The sequence below is a fragment of the Cricetulus griseus genome, chromosome 2 (assembly GCF_003668045.3).
Source record: "Cricetulus griseus strain 17A/GY chromosome 2, alternate assembly CriGri-PICRH-1.0, whole genome shotgun sequence".
Lineage (NCBI taxonomy): Eukaryota > Metazoa > Chordata > Mammalia > Rodentia > Cricetidae > Cricetulus > Cricetulus griseus.
In genome coordinates this window covers 389976887-389998853 of record NC_048595.1, presented here as the reverse complement: position 1 = coordinate 389998853, position 21967 = coordinate 389976887, and the positions used below count along the sequence as shown (strand labels likewise).

The window sequence follows — 21967 nt, the reverse complement described above, 5'->3', positions numbered from 1 at the left end:
AGCACTCCAGAGGCAGAAGCACGCAGTTCTCTAAGTTTAACACCAGCCTGATTATAATAGCAAGTTCCAGGACAGGTCCGGTTATAGAGAGACTTTGTCTCAAAAATCCCCAAAAAATAAAAAAATAAACACAACATGCAAATTACTTGCAGTAAGAGAAACTGATTTAGCTAAAATATTTTTCATCTTCCTCATTAACATCACAAACCCAACACTTGTATAAATAAACTGTGTCTATATTTTCCTTTTCAATGTTAAATAAAAACAAGACAAAATACTGGGCCCAGTAAGTAGTTTCATTAAGTAAGTTCTAGATAAAAATTAGTGCTGTAAAAGTTGTAAGGAGCACAGGCATACTAGTCATTTATTTAAAGAGAAAAAACAGTTAAGACTAAGAATAGCAAGTTTTCATATTAATGTGGTTTTGTTTTGTGGTGCTGTGGATTGAGCAGAATACTTCTTAGCATGCAAAGCAGGAACTCTCACCCCTGAACTGACCCAGTGCAGACAATCTGGAAGAATGAAATAAAGTAACTGTGCTGTTGCTGAAACACTACCACAAGTTTTTACGGAAAAAAAAAAAAAAAATCATGTTCATGAGGTATCAAACACAAGCCCAACAAAAACAAAACTCACCAGATGGCCACAAGAGTTTTCATGAAAGGGTACAAGATGCTTTTGCTATGACCAAATCCTTTCTCCCTGAGACTACCTGGAAAAAGGGTCTGACAGTAAAATAGTATCTCTAGTACAGAAATAATGCTTACTTTCCAACATCTAGATCCTTCCTAAAGAAAGGAATAGCACGGCACTATAAATAAGCATAGTAAAATCCAGCAATGCCAGGAAGAAAGCTGTAGCACTGCAGACTTAAGCAATAATCACCAAACCACTAAAAAGCCCCATTACCACTTTAGAATTATCAGGGATCATGAGAACTGGACTCCCATACATGCTAACCCTCAGGAAATCACTTACCTCCATTTCTTCAATTGCCACCATGCAAACAGCACAGTGTTTAGATGTATTAGAATGGTTACCATGTTATATATTATGGGGAAGAAAAAAAGGGAAAAGGAAAGCAAACAGCCTAGAAGAGAACTATTGTAAATCTGTAAAGTCTAGGACATACCAATCTCTTCCAACACTTTGATAAATTATCAAAACCTTAAATACCTATTTCTAGATTATCAAGAACATATTGCTAATCTTAGTAGCTAACATTTTAAGCATTTACTATCTGAAACAATGACTTGACTGCATTCTAATCTCAAATAGTAAAGACCTTAAAAGCAAACAGACCTTAAGAATTCGAAAAATCAACTTAAGCCCACCTTACCCACAGCATTCTCATGTTAAAAATGAAGCAATTATAAACAGGGACATGAAGTGACCAAGTATTGGCCATCTGCACATCACTATCAGTAAATCCCTACAAGTTTAAAGTAAAAAGGAAAACAACGTATGGTCAGGCACACAGCTCAGCAGAGAGTGCTTACCTAGCTTGAGTGAGGCCATAGTCTTGCTGCCCACCACCTCACAAAAAGCAAGCACACTGGAATTAATGTCTCTTAGAGCTACCTAGGGTGCCTACTCACCATCCAGCATCACAAGATTCTTGACTAGTAGTATCCTTTAGAGCTACATCAGCAGTCAAAGCACCTGGCTGGAATGGAAGCCAACCCCTGAAAACCTAGCACTACAGCATCCAAGAGGCTGAGACAGGAGGCCAGCAAGTTCCCGACAAGCCTGACCTGTATAGTGAGGCCCTATTGCAAAGGGGGTAGGGGCTGCAAATAAAACCAAGCCAAGCAACACAAGAACACAACACAAGCAGCAGGTGTCCATTCTACTTCCAAGGCCTGCACATAAACTTTGGTTACATGAATTTTAAACTTGAAAGAAAGAACAATTAGTACACGGGGGAAATTTACATACTCCTCTGTGAGGTGGGCCACTTCTTCGATCATGAGAAAAACTGCGGCCCTCGTCACATTCTCGGTAATCAACATGACTGTAATATCTACTGTAGCCTCCTTCATCAGGTCTGGCTAGCAGAGGCGGTCTCTTGTCTAGCAGAGGCGGTCTCTTGTCTAGCAGAGGTGGTCTCTTTGGCACAACATTAACTACTCTATGGTAGCCATCCTAAAACAGACAAAAAGAAATATAGAGACATCACTAATTTCTCTATTTGGTTTTGGAAATGTTTTTTACAAGCACAGGAGTTCTTATCCATAATTCAACAGAGTAAACATATAAATGAACAAAAACACACTAATGGAAAAATGTGAATATAAATAATAACATCTTCATATAGGTTAATGGAAATAAAAATTATTAAGTGAAAAAATGCATTCAAAATAACACACAATACAAAATGACAATCATAGGTTAAGAAAGGGGGACTGGGAATATGGCTCAGGAATGAAGAGCACTTGCTGTTTTTCCAGGGGATATAGGTACGTTCCCAGCATCCAGATGGTGGCTCACAACTGTAAAACAGTTCCAGGAAATATGACACCCTCTTCTGGGCCCTGTGGGTACTTAACTCACATGTGCACATACATTCATGCAAGCAAAACATTTGTACACATAAAATAAAAATACATCTAAATAATAGTGTAAGTAAAAGAAAGGGTAGTTTTAACAACAGCCAACAAACTACACACAGGAAGGTTACAGCAGTGTTATTCCTAATAATATGAGGACAGCACACTGTTTGGTCTACTGTGTTTAAAATATTTTAAACGGGTTGGTTGCATTCATAAACCAACAAGCAGTGAAGACTGCATACTGAACGAAACACTCTGCTATTTTTCCAGAAGTTCAGAAGATAAGGCTTTCAGCTTTTTAAGTTCGGACACAAAGCTGATCTAAAATTAGAACTAGTTTCCAAAGTAACATACTCTTGAAATTTATTAATTTGTTTGGGGTTGGAGAGAGAGCCCAGTAGTGAAGGGCTATGACTGTTCTTTGAAATGACCTGGTTCAATTCCAGCACATGGTAACTCAGCAGTCTAGAACTCCAGTTCCAGGGGATTGAAGCCCTCTCTGGCCTCCGTGGACACTACATACAAATGCTGCCCAGCCTTATTACATGCAGGCAAAATATCAATACATATAAAATATGATTTGAGAGGAGTTCTGTGAGATATGAGGAATTAGACAGAAGACAAAGTCTATCCTGTTAATAGCTAATATGAAATAAAATTATTAGGGTAGGAAGTAAAAAACTACAGTACACATGTCGTAATCTGATCTAAGCCATCCAAGGAACAGCCATGTACAGATTTTTGGGTTTATGAGACATGATCTCACTATGTAGTCCAGGATGGCCTATACCTCACAATTTTTCTCATTGTTTTGTTTTTGTTTTATTGAGGCAGGGTTTCATGATTGAGACAAGAGTGAGTGGCCTGGAACAACAATCCTGTCTTAACCTAAGTGATAGAATTATAGGTGGCTTAGCACACATAAACAAATTGATTAATTTTTAAAATAAAAATTTTTAAGTTAATTAATTTTTTAAATCTTAATTTTTAAAACTCTGTGGAACTACTTTAATTCTACAAAGAAAAACTGATGGTTGAATAATTTGATACATAACTATATTATATTTTCCACACAAATTTAAATATCATAGTTAACTGAACACAAATTTATTTATTTATTTGTTTGTTTGTTTATTATCTATAAAGTGTTCTGCCTGCATGCCAGCAGAGGGCACCAGATCTCATTCAAGGTGGTTGTGAGCCACAATGTGGTTGTTGGGAATTGAACTCAGAACCTCTGGAAGAACAGTCAGTGCTCTTAACCACTAAGCCATCTCTCCAGCCCCCCTAAACACAAATTTAAAAGCATTTCTTGAGCCAAGGGTGGCATTCAGTTGCAGAACAAGGGTTACCATTCATAAGGCCCTGGATTAATCCTCTGGAACAAAACAAAATTGACCAATTTTCTAATGTATCATTAAATATGTCAACTTATTTTAGCACAAAACACTGTAGCTTTTATTTATTTGCTATTTTATTTATTTTATGTATGGTGGAAGAGGTCTACATGCTTGCCATAGTTTGCATGCAGAGGTCAGAGCTAATTTTCAACTTCCACCATGTAGTTCCTGGAGATGGAACTCAGACAGGTTTGGTAGCAAGTATTTTACCCACTGAGCCATCTTGCCATCCTACAGAAAATATTTTGTTTAAATTTAAAATATTATAAGGCTCCTCCTTAAACATCTTTATCCTTTAGAGACAATGGAAATGTTTATTTACATTTAAAATATGAATAGTGGATTTACTTCAAAAAATTCTCAGGAAGGGAGGAGTGGAGTGGTCAAGAACACTGGCTGTTACTCTAGAAAGCCTGAGCTCAATTCCTAGTACCTACACCTAGTACCTAGTACCTAGCTAACGGCAGTCTGTAACTCCTGTTCCAGGGGACTCCAACACTTCCTTAAGCATCAGGCAAACACACATGTGGTCACAGACATGCATGCAGACAAAACACTAATACACATAAAATAATTTTTTTAAATGAGATAAAATAACCTGGAAGAGAGGAAAACAGATAAGAATAAAACACAAGTAACCAAAAGTAGACAATTGCTGCTTTCATGACAAAACTTTGGGAGTTGCTTACCTTGCCTACTTTAAATACTTGTTTCTTTATAAAGAGTCAAACATAAACCAAACATGGTTATACAAGCCCATAATCCCAGTGCTAGAGAAGCTGAGAGAGAAGGATGGAAAGTTCAAAACAATTTGGACTGCATAAGATCCTGTCTCAAAAATAAACAGACGAATAAAAAAGCTAAACAACAGTCAAGCATTATAGCACAAGACCACATCACACTTTCAAGTGCAGCCTGAGCTACATAGCAAGTCCTTGTCTCAAAATAAATAAATAAATAAAACAGAAACAAAAACACACCACTGGCGAAGAACCACAGTACAGAGACAGCAACATTTCCTACCATAATGAACGTACAATCTGAGTGCAACCACAGAAACCTTGTGGGCCTTACTCTCCAGTCCCTGAAAAAGCAGGCTGCACACAGTAAGTACCCATACAACACGAAAGATCAAGCCAGTATCTGCCCTCTGAAACTTGCCAGTCCTGTAGAAATGCTTGCCTAGATGAGCCCAGGACACTGAAATCAAAAGGATTCAAGGGGTATAAATAACACAAAAAACCAGCTCATATCACAGAGCCATCTTCCTAGCCCCTTAAAACTTAAAATAAGGTAAGTTTTTATTAAATCAAAACACTACATTTTACATTTCTATTTCCACTGTAAACACTTCTGCAAATTTAGTGAAGTCCTTTAAGTCAGACATGAATATAAAGTACTTTCACAAGGCACATGACTAACAACTGTTCGACTATAGGGGGTGGGGGTGAGGAAAAAGGAACAAAGATGGAGATCAAACTGGGATGGTGAGGAAGAAAAGAAACCTTTTTTCCTAAATAAAAACAACACAACAGCAGAATCTATTAACTTTGTTGTTAACAGAAATCACTGGTACTTTCAAATCGGGTTTGACTGAGGTTCCCCTCAGTTGCAGGCATTTGAATATTCATTCCCCAGTAGGTGGTGCTGTTTGGAAAACCTTTAAAGGTGTGGCCTTGTTGGAGGTATGCCACTGGAGGCAAGTTTTGGGAGTTTAGAGACTGCCATTTGGGGTTCATTCTCTTCTCTGTACTATGCTTGCAATTAAAGATTGAGGGCTCAGCTTGCTACTCCAGCCACCATGCCTGCAACTTCCCTGCAATTACTGCCGGTTATATACTTCTGGAATCATAAGCCTAATAAAAACCCTTCCTTCTATAAGTTGCTTTGGCCACTGTGCTTTATTTATCACAGCAACAGAAAAGTGACTAATACATCAGGTTACAGCTATCTGTCTACATTTATACTCATCACTAAATCAAAGGTGGCCCTTGATATTTAGCCACCTACTGTTATAGCTTAGGTCTTAAATGTCACCCATTAAATGTCTGGGGTAAAGCATAAGGCCTAGTGCCTGATAGGAGTTTTGTGTCACTGGGATTGTGCCCTCAAAGAGGATTGTGGCACCCTATTATCTCTGTTTCATGGCTATATGGTGAGTAGTTTGGGTCTAGGACATACTCTCATCATAACATACTGTCTTACCAAAAGTCAGACTCACCATGGAGTAAAACCTCCAAAACCAGAAGCCAAAAAATATTTCTTTCTTTATAAGCTGATTACCTCCAGTAAGAGTAATGCAAAGGTAACACACCTACTAAGTATTACCAAATCATAAATTGTCTTTGAGCTGGGTGTAGTGGCTCATGCCTATAAACTCAGCACCTCAGAAGCTAAGGCAGGAGGACTGCCTTGAGTTCAAGGTCAGCCTCATCTACACAGTGAGCTCTAAACCAGTCTGAATTAGAGAGTACCCTGTCTCAAACAATAGAAAATCCAGGAGGTGGTACATGCCTGTAATCCCAGTACTTTGAAGAAGAGGAAGAATGAACAGGAGTTCAAACCCATCCTCAAGTACACAGTAAGTTGGAGGCCAGCCTGGACCACACTTGAGCCTTTCTCAGAAAACTAAAAAAAAGGGGTAGGTAGTGGGGCTGACTAGAGATTTGGCCGAGGTGGTTAACTGATCTTACTGTTCTTCTAGTGGACGGAGTTCACTTCCCAGAAACCATGTCTGGAGGCTTACAATTGCCTGTAACATCAGCTCCAAAGGTGCAACACCCTCTTCTGGCCACACACACACACACACACACACACACACACACACACACACCAGTGCTTACACACAAAAAGAGTAATAAAATACATCTTTTAAAGAATATTAAATGTTTTTTTATACCTTAATACTTGTATTCCAACCTCAATGACCTCATTCTAGGTGTGATGGAATATGTCTATAATCCCAGCATTTGAGATGTAGGGGAAAGAGGATCTGGAACTCGAGCCCAGCCTCAGATACATATAAAGGCCAGACTGAGTTACAGATGACCATGTCTCAAAATCAGTGGTGGGGGTACCCTGAGAAGTGATCTATAAGCTTTAACAGATTAGTAAAAGGGCAAAAAGATTAAGAACGTAGGTTACATTTAACTAAAATTTAAGCATGCAATACAAATGAAGGGGCAATTTCCAAGAGCCTGCTAAAGAGCAAAACGTACAAAGGTTCAAGTCACTCACACGAGAAGAGTTAGGTTCACAAGAAAACAAAAATCTGAGTTCTAAAAGAGAAATACAGGAATAAAGGTTTCCAAATCAGTAAAGTGGGACTGGGGAATAAAAACAACCCAGCTTCTCTAATATCATAAAGAAGGAAAAGGAAGGAGCAGGTCTGGCCAGGTTCTGTGCTCCTAAAGGGAGAGCACTACAGACTCCCCATAAGCCAGACAAGGAAGAAAAAAAGATCCTTATCTCAAAACATCTACTCTCGTCTTAAGCACATTGGTGCTAAAAAACTTAGCTCCTTTCCTACTTACAGATGTTGAAATTCAACTGGGGGGGGGAGAGTAAAGGGTGACTATTTCACATTTACACACACACACACACACACACACACACACACACACACACACACACACACACACAAAGAAATGGCATAGGATAAAAACAGTTGCTTACATTTTACTCTAAAATGCTCATTTAATGAAGACTTCTGTCACTCCCCCCTTTTTTGAGGTGTCTGGGATCAGTCCAGGGGATCAAGCATGCTAGGCAAACACTAACTAAATTATATCCTCAGCCCTTCAATTCTAATTCTTAGAGTAGCATTCTGTAACCAATCAATACACTGAACTTTACCCAGAATGCTGCCATCCTGGGAACTCCATGCTCTAAAACACCCATTGTCCAACCTTCTACCAAAAGGTGGCCTTAGGCCTCCAGTAGCTTTTCCTTGTCCCTAAACCACTCCCCCTCTCAGTTCTCTCTTCTTGATGAGGTCATTTCACAATACATTACCTCAATGATTCCAAGTCCGATTCTTCAGTGTCAGCCTTGGTCATTCACTCATCTTGCAATCTTAAATCAATACAATCTGTTTTTCCCATCCACAATTAAGCCACTCAGCGAAAATGCATTCAGTCTGCATGTCAATTAATGCCCAGTTGGTAAAGTAAAATTTCCAAAGGCTATAGTGGGAAAGAGAACTTAACATTTTTTGGAAGGTATCCCATAGCTATATGACATTTAACCTGTATCATTTTTTATCCTTCTGGGTGGATCATAAAATATTTTATCAATTAAAAAAAAATAGTAGAAATAGTCTCTAGAACAACCTGGAAAGCAACGGCATCATAATTACTAAGTCTGCCCATTCTAACATAACGGGCTTTCTAATTTGTTTTTCTCTTAAATCATTTTATATCCACCCGAGCTATAATTCAGGCCAGTGCAAATGACATTGTTCATCAAGGTGAGGTATACGATCAAATAATATAAACTGTCAGCTCGGCCTGGTTGCAGTCCTAGAAGCTACCAGAAAGGCAGGGGGTTCACAAGGGCAAGGCCTGCATAGGACACACAGTGAGTTCAAGCCCAACTAGACAATTTAGTAAGACCTTGTCTCAAAATAAAAAAGATAACAAAGGGCTAGGAGTAGGGCTTAATGGTTAAGTGCTTGCCTAGCATGAGGAAAAGCCATAGATTCAATTCCCAGTATTACTACCACACAGAGAAAGCACTAATACTTTAAATAAAAAGTACTTGAAATGTGAACAAGTATTTATGCCTTTTGCAGCAGACAAAATGTCTACATAAGAATACAAGCCTTATCCGACCTTGCTTTAGTCACTAGGAGGTCAGATGCCTGCCTCATGGCAAGGAACCAATCAGAAGGTGGTGCTATGCTTTACAGCTCTGGGTGTGCTTTATGGACAAGTGCACAGCAATGACGCACAGAGCATAGCAACCACCCTGGGATGGCCTGTGGGCCATAACAACCAGTTGACCAATCAACACAGGGCAAGCCCTCCAAGCCTGGAGGCACACCAATCCTGAGCCTGTGTGACCCCTAGATACTCCCCTTATGATGCCCTATAAGATCTCTATGCAGACGCTTTGAGCTGTCTTTCCTAGCCATCCTCCATGGTGGGTGGATGAAAAACCCGAGATAACATGGGGTTAGCTTGTTAAACAACAATAAAGCCTCGTGCAGTTTGCATAAAAAAAAAAAAGAATACAAGCCTACTGCCAGGTGGTGGTGGTGGTGGTGGTGGTGCACGCCTTTGATCCCAGCACTTGGGAGGCAGGGGCAGGCAGATCTCTGTGAGTTTGAGGCCATCTTGGTCTACACAGCAAGTTCCAGGACAGGCTTCAAAGCTACACAGAGAAACCCTGTCACAAAAACAAAAAACCACAACCCCTAATGTTCCCATGTTCAAGATGAGTCTGCAGAAGATTAACAGCTTCTTGACCTCCAAACCTTTCCTTAATTCTCCATGCAGAACTCTGGGGAGAACACACCCACTCCCTTAACAAATGCTGAGCCCCGCTACATACTAGATACAGTTCTGGGTAGAGTCAATAACTTATCAACAGCTCTCAGAACAGAGACAAGAAGACAGACAGAAGATGAGAACCTCAACACTCTCCTCACCCTGCAGTCTGCCTGACCAAATAGAGGCATGCCAGCTGAAGTGCTGACAAGGATAGCAACATGCTTCTAGTCCAGAAAGACTGATCTCCAGGTAGAATGTCATTTTAATCTATAACTTCATTTTAATTTTGATTTAATGTTTGTTGTTATTATTGTTGTGACAAGGTCAGACTACATAGCCTGGCCTACAACTTGCTATGAAGACCCAGCTTGCCTTGATTTCACAGAAATCCAACTGCTTCTGCCTCCCAAGTGCTGAAATTAAAGGCACACAACATACTATTCGAGGCTCAATTTATATTTTAAGGAGACAAATAAATGGCAGCCATGAGTAGAAGCAGATGTTCAAGATTTCTTTGTCAATGCACAGTATAGTATTTATAAAAATTTTCCTCTACAAACAAAATCTTTGTCCTAGAAATTTAAGTATAAAATATAGATTTTTGCTTTTTACTTAAATAAAATGTTGCCATGTATTCTCTAGCTTTTAAAGGTTCGATCTGATCTATTTTTCCAGCTAAGCTGGTAAACTTCTGGTAGCTGAAGATGCTGGAGAAGACAAAATGACACAACAGGTTGTGAACTTTCCTCCACAGAGCAGCGACTTACACTGGCATGGCTCCGAGGGGGTGCTCGTTCTCTTGGAAGACGTTCGTAGTCATATCGTCCCTCAGACCACATCTCATCTCTTGTGGAAGCCACTAAAGAGAAAACAAAAACAATTCTGGGTTGTTTGTCAGCAAGTAACAGGCAAAAAAAAAAGAAGCAAATGCCTGCCAAGACACCTGGAGGAGAGCGAGTGAGATGAGGGATGAAAGCAACAAGTCCTCCTACTTCAGATTCTTATGTGTGTGCCTGTATATGTGAAGTTCTACCTTGCTTCTGTTTTAAATGTTATTTAAAAGTTCAATAAAACCTCCACCAGCATGCTGGGTAAGAGCCATAAGTCACATACAATTTCTTCATCGCCTAACAATTTGAAAAACTAGAAAAGATATGATTTGGTGAGTAGTTTGGAAAGCAGGCTAGCATGGCTACTCCAATAAAGGCTGGCCTCAAGCTGGCCTGGAGATGGCAACCTTGTCTCAGCCTTCAAGAGCACTGGGATTACAGGTATATCCCAGGATGCAATGCTCCAGTGTGGGTTTTGTTGTTGTTGTTATTATTTTTAAAATTTTGTGTTAATTTATTTGTATATGTGCACATCATGCAAGGGATAGGTAGGCATGTATGTGCATCCCCCAGAATGTGTGTGGATGTCAGAGGACAATTTTCAGGAATCAATTTTCTCCATCGTGGGGGTACCAGAGATTGAATCCAGGGCCTCTGCCTTGATGACAAGTGCCTTTATTGAGAGGCCATCTCAACAGCTCTCCGATTTGGTTTCTGGCCTTAAACTGCTGAGCCTCCTGACATGGCGTCCCAAATGCTGAATTATAGTATGGCACCACCACAATCGTCAGCAATCATTAAATCATCAAAAGACATCCTGGACATGTCAGAAAAATCTGATCAAGAGCCGGGCAGTGATGGCACACAACTCTAATCCCAGTACTGAACAGGCAGAGGCAGACAGACCTCTGGGTTTGAGGTCAGCCTGGTATAGAGGATAAGTTCCAGAACAACTAGGGCTACACAAAGAAATTCTGTCTCAAATAACCAACCAAACAAATACAAAACAACAACAAAAAATCAGTTCCAGACCAGCGTAGAGTACATAAGACGCTTGACAAAACAATTAAGCACAATAATGTAAACTGATAAAAAGGAGGCGAACCTGTAATGAAAACTGTTAAATCTATAAAATATTCTTACCTTAGGATAAAAAGCCTAAAGTGGGTGCTATGATATAGGCCTGTCTTGGCTACTCAGGATTGCTTGAACACAACAGTTCAAGGCCAGTCTGGTCAACATTAGCAAGAGACTATCTCAAAATAGGGAAGGAAGTGTATGTTGGCTAGATTTATGTCAATTTGACATAAGAATACTCTGAAAGGAGTGAACCTCAATTGAGAAAATGCCTCCATAAGATCCAGCTATACGGCATTTTCTTAGTTAGCACATTGTGGGTGGTGCCATCCCTGGGCAGGTGGTTCTGGGTTCTATAAGAAAGCCATGGGGAGCAAGCCAGTAAATAGCAACCCTCCATGACCTCTGCATCAGCTCCTGCCTCCACATTCCTGCCCTGACTTACTTTAATGATAAATAGTGATGTGGAAGAGTAAGCTCAATAAACCCTTCCCTACCCAAACTGCTTTGGTCACCGTGTTTCATCACAGCAATAGTAACCATAACTAACACACCACCTAAGTATCATTATAAAAACAGGAGTTAGGCCAGGCAGTGGTGCCACATGCCTTTAATCCCAGCACTCAGGAGGCAGAGGCAGGCGGATCTCTCTGAGTTCGAGGCCAGCCTGGTCTACAGAACATTTTCCAGAACAGCCTTCAAAGCTACAGAGAAACTCTACCAAAAAAAAAAAAAAAAAAAGAAAGAAAGAAAAGAGAAAAACAAACAAACAAAAAAGGACAGACCAATGATACCACCAGAATCTAGGGACTGTACACAAGGAAAACCTGAACATCCCAATACAGATAAAGCAGAAGAGAAGGACCTTAAAAACAACTTTATGAAGATAATAGAGACCCTCAAAGAGGAAATGAGAAAATCCATTAAAGAAATGGAAGAAAAAACAAACAAAAAATACAGAAAGTGGAGGAAAAGACAAACCAAAAAATTCAAGACATAAACAAGTCTTCTCTCTCTCTCTCTCTCTCTCTCTCTCTCTCTCTCTCTCTCTCTCTCTCTCTCTCTCTCTCCAGGTGAGGTGACCAGCTCCCCATTTTGGCAGTCATAACAGCTGAACATGTGCTTGTCTTAGTCACTAGGAGGTCAGATGCCTGCCTCATGGCAAGGAACCAATCAGAAGGTAGCTGGTGGTGCTATGCTTTACAGCTCTGGGTGTGCTTTATGGACAAGTGCACAGCAATGACGCACAGAGCATAGCAACCACCCTGGGATGGCCTGTGGGCCATAACAACCAGTTGACCAATCAACACAGGGCAAGCCCTCCAAGCCTGGAGGCACACCAATCCTGAGCCTGTGTGTACCCCTAGACACTCCCCTTATGATGCCCTATAAGATCTCTATGCAGACGCTTTGAGCTGTCTTTCCTAGCCATCCTCCATGGTGGGTGGATGAAAAACCCGAGATAACATGGGGTTAGCTCATTAAACAACAATAAAGCCTCGTGCAGTTTGCATCAAGCTTTCGACTTGTGATTGGGGTGGTCTCCGTCCTGCACTGAGATCCTGGGGGCCTGAGCTCCCGGGGGTCTTACACAGGGTTTCTCTATATTGCTTTGGAACATGTCCTGGACCTCTGTAGACCAGGCTGGCCTAGAACTCACAGAGATCTGCCTGCCTCTGCCTCCCAAGTGCTGGGATTAAAGACATGTGCCACCAACGTCCCACATAAACAAATATCTTACAGAAAGCATGGAAAGCCAAGAAAAAACAACCAAACAAGTGAAGGGAAACAATTCAAACAGTGCAAGACTTGAAGGCTGAAATAGAAACAATAAAGAAAACACAGAATGAGGGAATGGTGGAAATAGAAAGGGTGAGGTAAACGATCAGAAATTACAGATATAAGTATAACCAACAGAATACAAGAGATGGAAGAGAGAATCTCAGGTGTTGAAGACTCACTAGAGAAAATAGACTCATTGACCAAAGAAAATCTTTAAGTCCAACATCCCTAACACAAAATATCCAGGAAATATGGGACACCATGAAAAGGCCAAACCTAAGAATAATAGGTTTAGAAGAAGGCAAAGGGTATAGAAAACATATTCAACAAAATCATAAAAGAAAACTTTCCCAACCTAAAGAAGGACATGCCTATGAAAGTACAAGAAACTTACAGAACATCAAATAGACTGGACAGGAAAGAAAAAAAAAAAAAAAAGGCCACTGGTCACATAATAATCAAAACACCAAACTTACAGAATAAAGAAAAAATATTAAGAGCAGCAAAGGAAAAGGGTCATATATATTATATTATATAAAAGTAATATATAAAGGCAGGCCTATCAGAATTACACCAAACTTCTCAAATGGAAACCCTGAAAGCCAGAAAGATGTTCTACAAACGATAAAGGAGACCATGGATGCTAACCCAGACTACTGTACCCAGCAAAGCTTTCAATCATATAGGTGGAGAATACAAGACATTCCATGTCAAAACCAGATTTAAACATATCCACAAATCCAGCCCTACAGAAAGTTCTGGAAGGAAAACTCCAACCCAACGAAGTTAACTACACTCACAAAAACATAGGCAATAAATAATCCCACTATACCAAAAGCCAAAAGAAACAAAAAGGGGGGGAGAGGAGATCTACACACAATACCACCAGCAACAACAACAACAAACCCAAAACAAATAAGAATTAATACACAATGGTCCTTAATTTCCCTCAATATCAATGGTCTTACCTTGCCTATAAAAAGACACAAGCTAACAGAATGGATACAAAGACAGAATCCATCCTTGTGCTGCATACAAGATACTTAACAAAGAAACAAAGGAACTAACAGAATCTGTTTTGACCCAATTGGTTTAACAGACATCTATAGAACATTCCATCCAAATACAAAAGAATATACATTCTTCTCAGTGTCACATGGCACCTTCTCTAAAATCAACCACATACTCGGCAACATAGCAAACCTCAACAGATATAAAAAAAATTCAAATAACCCCCTGTATCTTATCGGATCACCATGGTTTAAAATTAAAATTCAACAATACAAATTGCAGAAACTCTACAAACTCACGGAAATTGAACAAATGCACATGTGCACTGTTCCAGGGTCAATGAAGAAATAAAAAAAGAAACTAAAGACTTCCTAGAATTGAATGAGAATGAAGACACAACATACCCAAACTTATGGGACACTGAAAACACTAAGTGCCCACATGAAGAAACTGGAGAATACTCACACTAGAGACTTAACAGCACAACTGAAAACTCTATAACAAAAAGACTCACCCCAGTGTAGTAGACGCCAGGAAATAATCAAATTGGGGGCTGAAGTCAATAAAACAATACAAAGAAAACAATACAAAGAATCAATGAAACAAAGAGTTGGTTCATCAAGAAAATCAACAAGACAGAAAAAACTTTATCCAAACTAATCAAAAGAAAAAGAGCATGCTGATTAACAAAATCAGAAATGAAAAGGGGGACATAACAATGACCACTGAGGAAATTCAGAGAATCATCAGGTCATACTTTGAAAACCTGTACTCCAAAAAATTCAAAAATTTAAAGGAAATGGACAATTTTCTGGATAGATATCACCTACCAAAATTAAATCAAGAACAGATAAGCAGTTTAAATAGACCTATAACCCTAAATGAAATAGAGGCAGACATCAAAATTCTCCAAACCAAAAAAAGCCCAGGGACAAATGGTTTCACTGCAGAATTCTACCAGAAATTCAAAGAGCTAATACCAATATTCCTCAAAGTGTTCCATACAATACAAGCAGAAGAATCATTGCCAAACTCTTTTTACCAGGCCACAATTACCTTGTTACCCAAACTACACAGAGACACAAAGAAAGAGAACTACAGACCAATCTCCCTCATGAACATTGATGCAAAATTATTGAATAAAAACTGGCAAATCGAATCCAAGAACACATCATAAAAATCATTCACCATTATCAAGTAGGCTTAATCTCAGGGATGCAGGGATGGTTCAATATACAAAAATCCATCAATGTAATCCACTATAAAAACAGACTAAGAAAGAAAAACCACATGATCATCTCACTAGATGCTGAAAAGCCTTTGACAAAATCCAACACCCCTTCATGATAAGTCTTGGAGCGATCAGAGATAACAGGAACATACCTAAACATAATAAAAGCAATATACAGAAAACCAACAGCCAACATCAAGAAAAGGAAATCAAGGGGATAGGAGGCATTTTACCCTGAGGCCATGGTAAACAATAGTAGCCCTATTGACAATTAACAATACAATGGTGAGCCGGAGCTTTCTGGTGCCCCGTGTTTACAGGAGCTGGAGGCTGGGCCCCAAAATATTCCATAACAGAATTATTTGGTCCCCCATAGAAATTGGAAAGGAAGAAAGAAGTCAAACTTTCACTATTTGCAGATGATATGATAGTTTACATAAGTGACCCAAAAAACTACCAGGGAATTCTTACAGCTGATAAACACCTTCAACAAAGAGGCAGGATACAAGAAAACGGGGGAAAAAAAAAAAAAATCAGTAGCCCTACTATATACAGGAGATAAATGGACTGAGAAAGAAAACAGAGACACATCACCCTTTACAATAGCCACAAACAGCATAAATTATCTTGGGGTAACACTAACCAAACAAGTCAAAGACCTGTACGAGAACTTTGAGTCTTTAAAGAAATAAACTAAAGAAGATACCAGAAAATGGAAAGATCTCCCACGCTCTTGGATAGGTAAGATCAACATAGTAAAAATTGCAATCTTGCCAAAAGCAATCTACAGATTCAACGAAATCCCCATGAAAATACTGACACAATTCTTCACAGACTTTGAAAGAACAATACTCAATTTTATATGGAAAAACAAAAAACAAAAAACCCAGGATAGCCTAAACAACCCTGTACAATAAAGGAACTTCTGGAGGCCTCACTATCCCTGACTTGAAGCTCTATTATAGAGCTATCGTCCTGGTATTGGCACAAAAATAGATAGGCAAACCAATGGAATCGAACTGAAGATCCAGATATTAACACATACATACCTGATATTTGACAAAGAAGCTAAAATTATATGATGAAAAAAAGAAAGTATCTTCAACAAATGCTGCTGGCATAACTGGATCCTAACATGCAGAAGACTGCAGATAGATCCTTATCTATCGCCATGCACAAAACTTAAATCCAAATGGATCAAAGACCTCAACATAAATCCAGCCACACTGAACCTCTTAGAAGAGAAAGTGGGAGGTACCCTTGCATGAATTGGTATAGGAGACCGCTTCCTGAACATAATACCAGTAGCACAGACACTGAGATTGACAATTAATAAATGGGACCTCCTGAAACTGAGAAGGTTTTGTAGGGCTAAGGACAGAGCCAATAAGACAAAATGGCAGCCCACAGAATGGAAAACGATATTCACCCACCTCACCCCAGGCAGCGGACTAATCTACAAAATATGCAAATTTCCCAAGAAGCTAGTCAAGAGAATACCAAACAATCCAATTAAAAAGTGGGGTACAGAACTAAATAGAGAACTCTCAATAGAGGAGTCTAAAATGGCTGAAAGACACTTAAGAAAGTGCTCAACATCCTTAGCCATCAACAGTGGAACCAGTATTTATCCCTAGTGCACAAATGGACTTTGAGAGCCCATTCCCTATGGAGATATAACCCCTCACTTTTACATAAAAAAAACTCTAAAGCTCTCAAAAACTGAAATTCTAGTGTTGAGGCTAGACTGCCATCCCCAATCCTTCCCAACATTACCACAATAAAAAAAGCAGGCAAGCAGAGAGGTTCCAAGGCATCAAATGATAAAGTCTAGACAAGATATTCAGTAGAGGCTTTTAACCTTGGGAATAAGTGGAGGAAGGATGTCATTTCGGAAGGTTAGTTTATCAGCATACAAAATAGATTAGAAGACGAGGAAGGAGGCTAGAACAAGAAGACCATGGACTGTTTTTCCATGATAAATTATATACTTTAGGAATGGAAGGGGCAGAAATTTGAGACAGAGCTTCACTGTGCAGGCCTGGCTGACTTGGGACTCATGGACATCCTAAAACCCCCACCACAATTAGCACCTTTAAAGTACTTCACTCTTACTAGCTTCACAAGTCACAATACACTTTTTAGGCGAGGTATAGTAGTACATATCTGTAATCCAAAGACTCCAAAAGCAGAGACACACATTTAAAGCCAGCTTCACCCATGTAGTCAAGCAGCCGGGGTTATATAGCAAAACCCTGTTTCAAGAAACATGTAAACCATAAAACTTCTTAGTCGAGACTACAATGGTGGTTACTGGGAGTATAGAAGACTAGCAGAAGAAAAGGATAAAGAAGGGTTAATGATTGGGGACAGTTATAGCTAAATAGGGCAAGAAGTCCTGGTATTCCACTGTGTAGTAGAGCGGTTATGGATACCAATAATAGCTATTGCACTTCAAGAAGTTTACAAGGATTTTGAAAGACTTTACCATAAAGAAATGGTATTTGAAGAGAAATAATTATTATGACCCAAAATTATGAAATACAAATATTTATTTAAGCATTATTGATACCAATACATGTATTTGTTTTAAAAGTTATTATTTTATGTGTAAAATAAAAACAATCCACAAGGTACAAAAATTATGAACAGAGGGCACAGTTAATCTAGTTTCGCAACAATGTAATTTCCCTCACCTGCTACCTTCATTTTATGGCATGTTCTTGATCTTAATTTTAGGTATTTTACACCCATTATATGTCACACTGCATCACATTCAGAGGAAGTAAATGAACAAGTCAGACTGGGATCCTAACAGCTAGCAGGTTTGAAGATATGATCCAAGAGTTCCTTCTTTGATGGCTTTAAGAGCTATTCATCTCTCCTGAAAACTGCTCTCTTGCATACTAAGCCCCATCTACAGATTCTAGACTGAATGACATATTACTAATATTTAATGAGTAACATGTGGTCTTCATATGCACAGATGTGATGAATGAAGAACACAGATGCGAATAAAACTTTTTGGAAAGAACTACACCTTATATTGAACCTCCACAAAGGTTAATTAACCTACTAGAAGATCACTGAGTGTAGAGTCATTGGAAAGTTACAGGCCTAAAGCCTAATTACAATTTACCTTGGGCTATCTTTAGCCCCTAATAAGACATCCCTTGCCCATCTCTGTGTTTAACCTAACAGCCTTGGGACTAACAGGAACCTATGCAAAGGCATTAACTTGATAGACCACTAGCTTCCACCAAACAAAAGGCTAGGAGTGTTGTCAGATGACATCAAAGGACAACAGCTGAGATTTCCCTACTTTGTTGTAATGCACCTCCCTGATGTTTCTACCTTGGAAAAATGACCCAATTTATGACTTTCCCAGCTCTGTTACCATATAAAAACTTTATGAAACTGTTACCATGTTAGACCATGGAATTTGCAGTAACTAAAATCTGCGTTTACATGTTACATTCACTAGTACTTGCCCCAGTATAAACTCTAATCACCAATGAGGCATTTTTGTGTTAATATGTTTAGGCGGGTGGTGGTGGTGCATGCCTTTGTTCTCAGCACTCAAGAGGCAGAGGCAGGAAGATCTCTTGAGTTTGAGGCCAGTCTGATCTACAGAACAAGTTCTAGGACAGTCAGGACTATTATACAGAGAAGCCTTGTCTTAGAAAACAAAACAAATGGGTTGGAGAGATGGATCAGAGGTTAAGAGCCCTAGCTGCTCTTCCAGAGGTCCTGAGTTCAATTCCCAGCAACCACATAGTGGCTCACAACCATCTGTTATAAGATCTGTTGCCCTCTTCTGGTGTGCAGATATTCATGGAAGCAGAATTTGTATACACAATAAATAAAATCTTAAAAAGAAGGAGGAGGAGGAAAGAAAGAGGAGGGAGGGAGGGAGGAAGGGAGGCAGGAGGAGGAGGAGGAGGTGGAGGGAGAGAGAGAGAGAGAGAGAGAGAGAGAGAGAGAGAGAGAGAGAGAGAGAGAGAGAGAGAACAAATGCCAGGCGTTGGTGGCACACACATTTAATCCCAGCACTTGGGAGGCAGAGGCAGGTGGATCTCTGTGAGTTCTAGGCTAGCCTGGTCTACAAGAGCTAGTTCCAGGACAGCTTCCAAAGCCACAGAGAATCCCTGTCTTGGAAAAAACAAACAAACAAACAAAAAAAGAATCCAAAAAGTGTCTTATTAAACTTAAATCCAAACTTTCCTATCACCCATAATCTCTTTTCATTTTCTCACCTAACCTATTCTGAGCAAAAGCATTCTCTATGCCCCACTGCCACATACTGGCTAACCTGGATTTCTCCGAACAGAAATGAGTACTTTTCTTCCTATTTCAATTTCCAATCATACTCATGGCTCAGTTCTAAAAATCTTTCATTTTCTAACAATTCATCATCAGTACTCCCCAACACCTAAAAGAGATTCCCAAATTAATAATTGATACCCAGTGTGTGATGTTTATCAAAAAAAAAAAAAAAAAAAAAAAAAAAAAAACACTTAGAGCTGAAATATAAACCAGCTATGGTGGTGCATGCCTTTAGGACCAGCATCTGGGAGCAGAGACAGTTGGATGAGTCTGAGGCCAGACTGATCTACAGAGTTCCAGGAAAGCCAGGGCTACACAAAGAAATCCTGAAACCCTGTGGGGGATTGGCTGAGGTATAGAATTTGTTGCTGTTAATAGTATTTGAAAATAAAATAAGTAAATACGGTGTAAAAAAATAGTATTTGAGGTAGGTGTGGTGCACACCTTTACTCAACTGGGAGGCAGAAGCAGGCAGATAGATCTCTGTTGAATGAGACCAGCCACCCACCAAAACACAAAAGAAATTAAGGAGTTTGAACTGTTCTTAAACAATTTGGATGACCTGGCAATACTGAAATCACACCTTATAAATGGTGCATTCCTTATTCGCAAAACAGCAGGTGACCAGTTCCTGCTCCCTACAGAGTCATTACTCAACTACCTTAACCTCTAAAACTACAAAAAGCTGCATTCTAAAGATAAGCAAAACAAACACGTCCTCCCAACTTAAGGGTAAAGACAAAAACAAAAACAAAAACAAAAAACCCACAAACAATTAGGAAACAAATGACTCGTGCTAGGAGGGAAATGGAAGGCAACTTGAAGATCTTCTCTACCTAACTCTAAGTTAGGGAGGGACTACTCAAAAATAGAGCACTAAGCCTGAGGAAGGAAGTAATCAGAACTCGGGAGGCCTGAGGCAGAAGAAGAGGATAAACAATTCCAGGCCAGTGTGAGCTACACTTAAGAGTCCCTGTTGGGGGGAGGGGGAGTAGAAATGGGAATTATATTAATAGAATGAGATAGAAGTGGGCAGAGAAATCATAGGACCAAAAGAATGAGAACTTAGCAAGACACTGGAGAGGGGGTAATAAAGAATTTTAAGAAAATGCAATCAAATTCGCTATAGATGAAGCAACAGCCAATCTTAAAACCTAGGTGTCACAAAACGAGCTCAATTTAAAGGCGAAAACTACACCTCAATCAAGGTCAGAAAATGAAAGGCAAAGCTAAATGTGTTAGAGTTTGGCAAGCAGACAAAAACGATTCCAGTGAGCCGGGCAGTGGTGACACACGCCTTTAGTCCAGCACTCGGGAGGCAGAGGCAGACCTATCTCTGAGTTCGAGGCCAGCCTGGTCTAGAGAGCGAGTGCCAGGATAGGCTCCAATGTTACACAGAGAAACTGTCTCGAAAAAAAATAAATAAAACAAACAAACAACAACAACAACAAAAAAAAAACGGTTCCAGGGAGCACACGGACACTGTGCTCAGGGGTGAACTGAGGAAGAAGCAATGATACCCCAAGTCAAGGGAGAGGAAGCACAAAACAGCGGGAGGTGAAATGATGCATAGAAGACCAAAGGGGCTTACATCTTGGGCGATAACCAAGCACAACCGGGATGTGAAGCATGGTAGTTTTGGCTGGCCACAAGTTTGCCAAGAGAATTAGTCCCAGTGGTCCCTTGGTGGACTCCAAGGCATTAACATTAACGCCTCTCAAAACTCTGCCGCACCCTGGATGGATTGCACTTCGTCCCTCCGCTTCAGTCAGGATTGATTGTGCAGGCTTCAGGGCAGGCTTTGGGCTCACGGCTGCTGACACGCAGGTTCCCAGGGGGTAGTTACAGGCCTGGTCTGTGTGTGCTGGTGAGTAGAAGTTAAGTATAAACTACCACGCGTTACTTTCTGATTTCTCTGTAGAAATGAACGACCTATGACGACCTCTTAAAGAATAACCCGTGCGTGCCCATTACATATTTACAGGGGAGGAGAAAGAAACGTACCAAGAACTCAACATCTGTCCATGCCAGTACTCAAGAATGGGTCGCTCTGTGAATCCAACTCTCCCCACGTTGGCTTTGTCTCCCCAGCCACACTGAGACTCCCAACAGCAAGTGGGCTATTTCTGCACGTTTTCTCAGTCTCTGAAAGTGCCTACTAAGGAGCTGGGTATGTCCAAAAAGAAAAAAACACAGACTTCCTGACAGACCTCAAGCCACTGAAGTTACCAAGCTGCGTATTCCTTTTTGCATCTTAAACTGCTAA

At 39.9% G+C, this 21967-nt stretch overlaps 1 protein-coding gene across 14 annotated transcripts in view; it reads right to left on the bottom strand.

Annotated features, from left to right (window-relative positions):
• The window catches only part of Pphln1 (periphilin 1), an 80381-nt gene that overhangs the window by 58096 nt on the left and 318 nt on the right, over positions 1–21967 (bottom strand). For 3 of the 14 annotated variants that reach the window (XM_027396348.2, XM_027396362.2, XM_027396350.2), the window contains exons 2-3: positions 10212–10303; positions 1939–2145 (exon numbers count right to left, since the gene is read on the bottom strand). In XM_027396348.2, the coding sequence (XP_027252149.1) occupies positions 1939–2145; positions 10212–10283 (279 nt within the window). In that variant the 5' untranslated portion in view covers positions 10284–10303. Of the gene's footprint in view, positions 1–1938; positions 2146–10211; positions 10304–21292; positions 21527–21705 lie in introns of those variants that run through there. The other 11 variants (XM_027396356.2, XM_027396357.2, XM_027396359.2 and 8 more) reach the window with 9 other exon arrangements.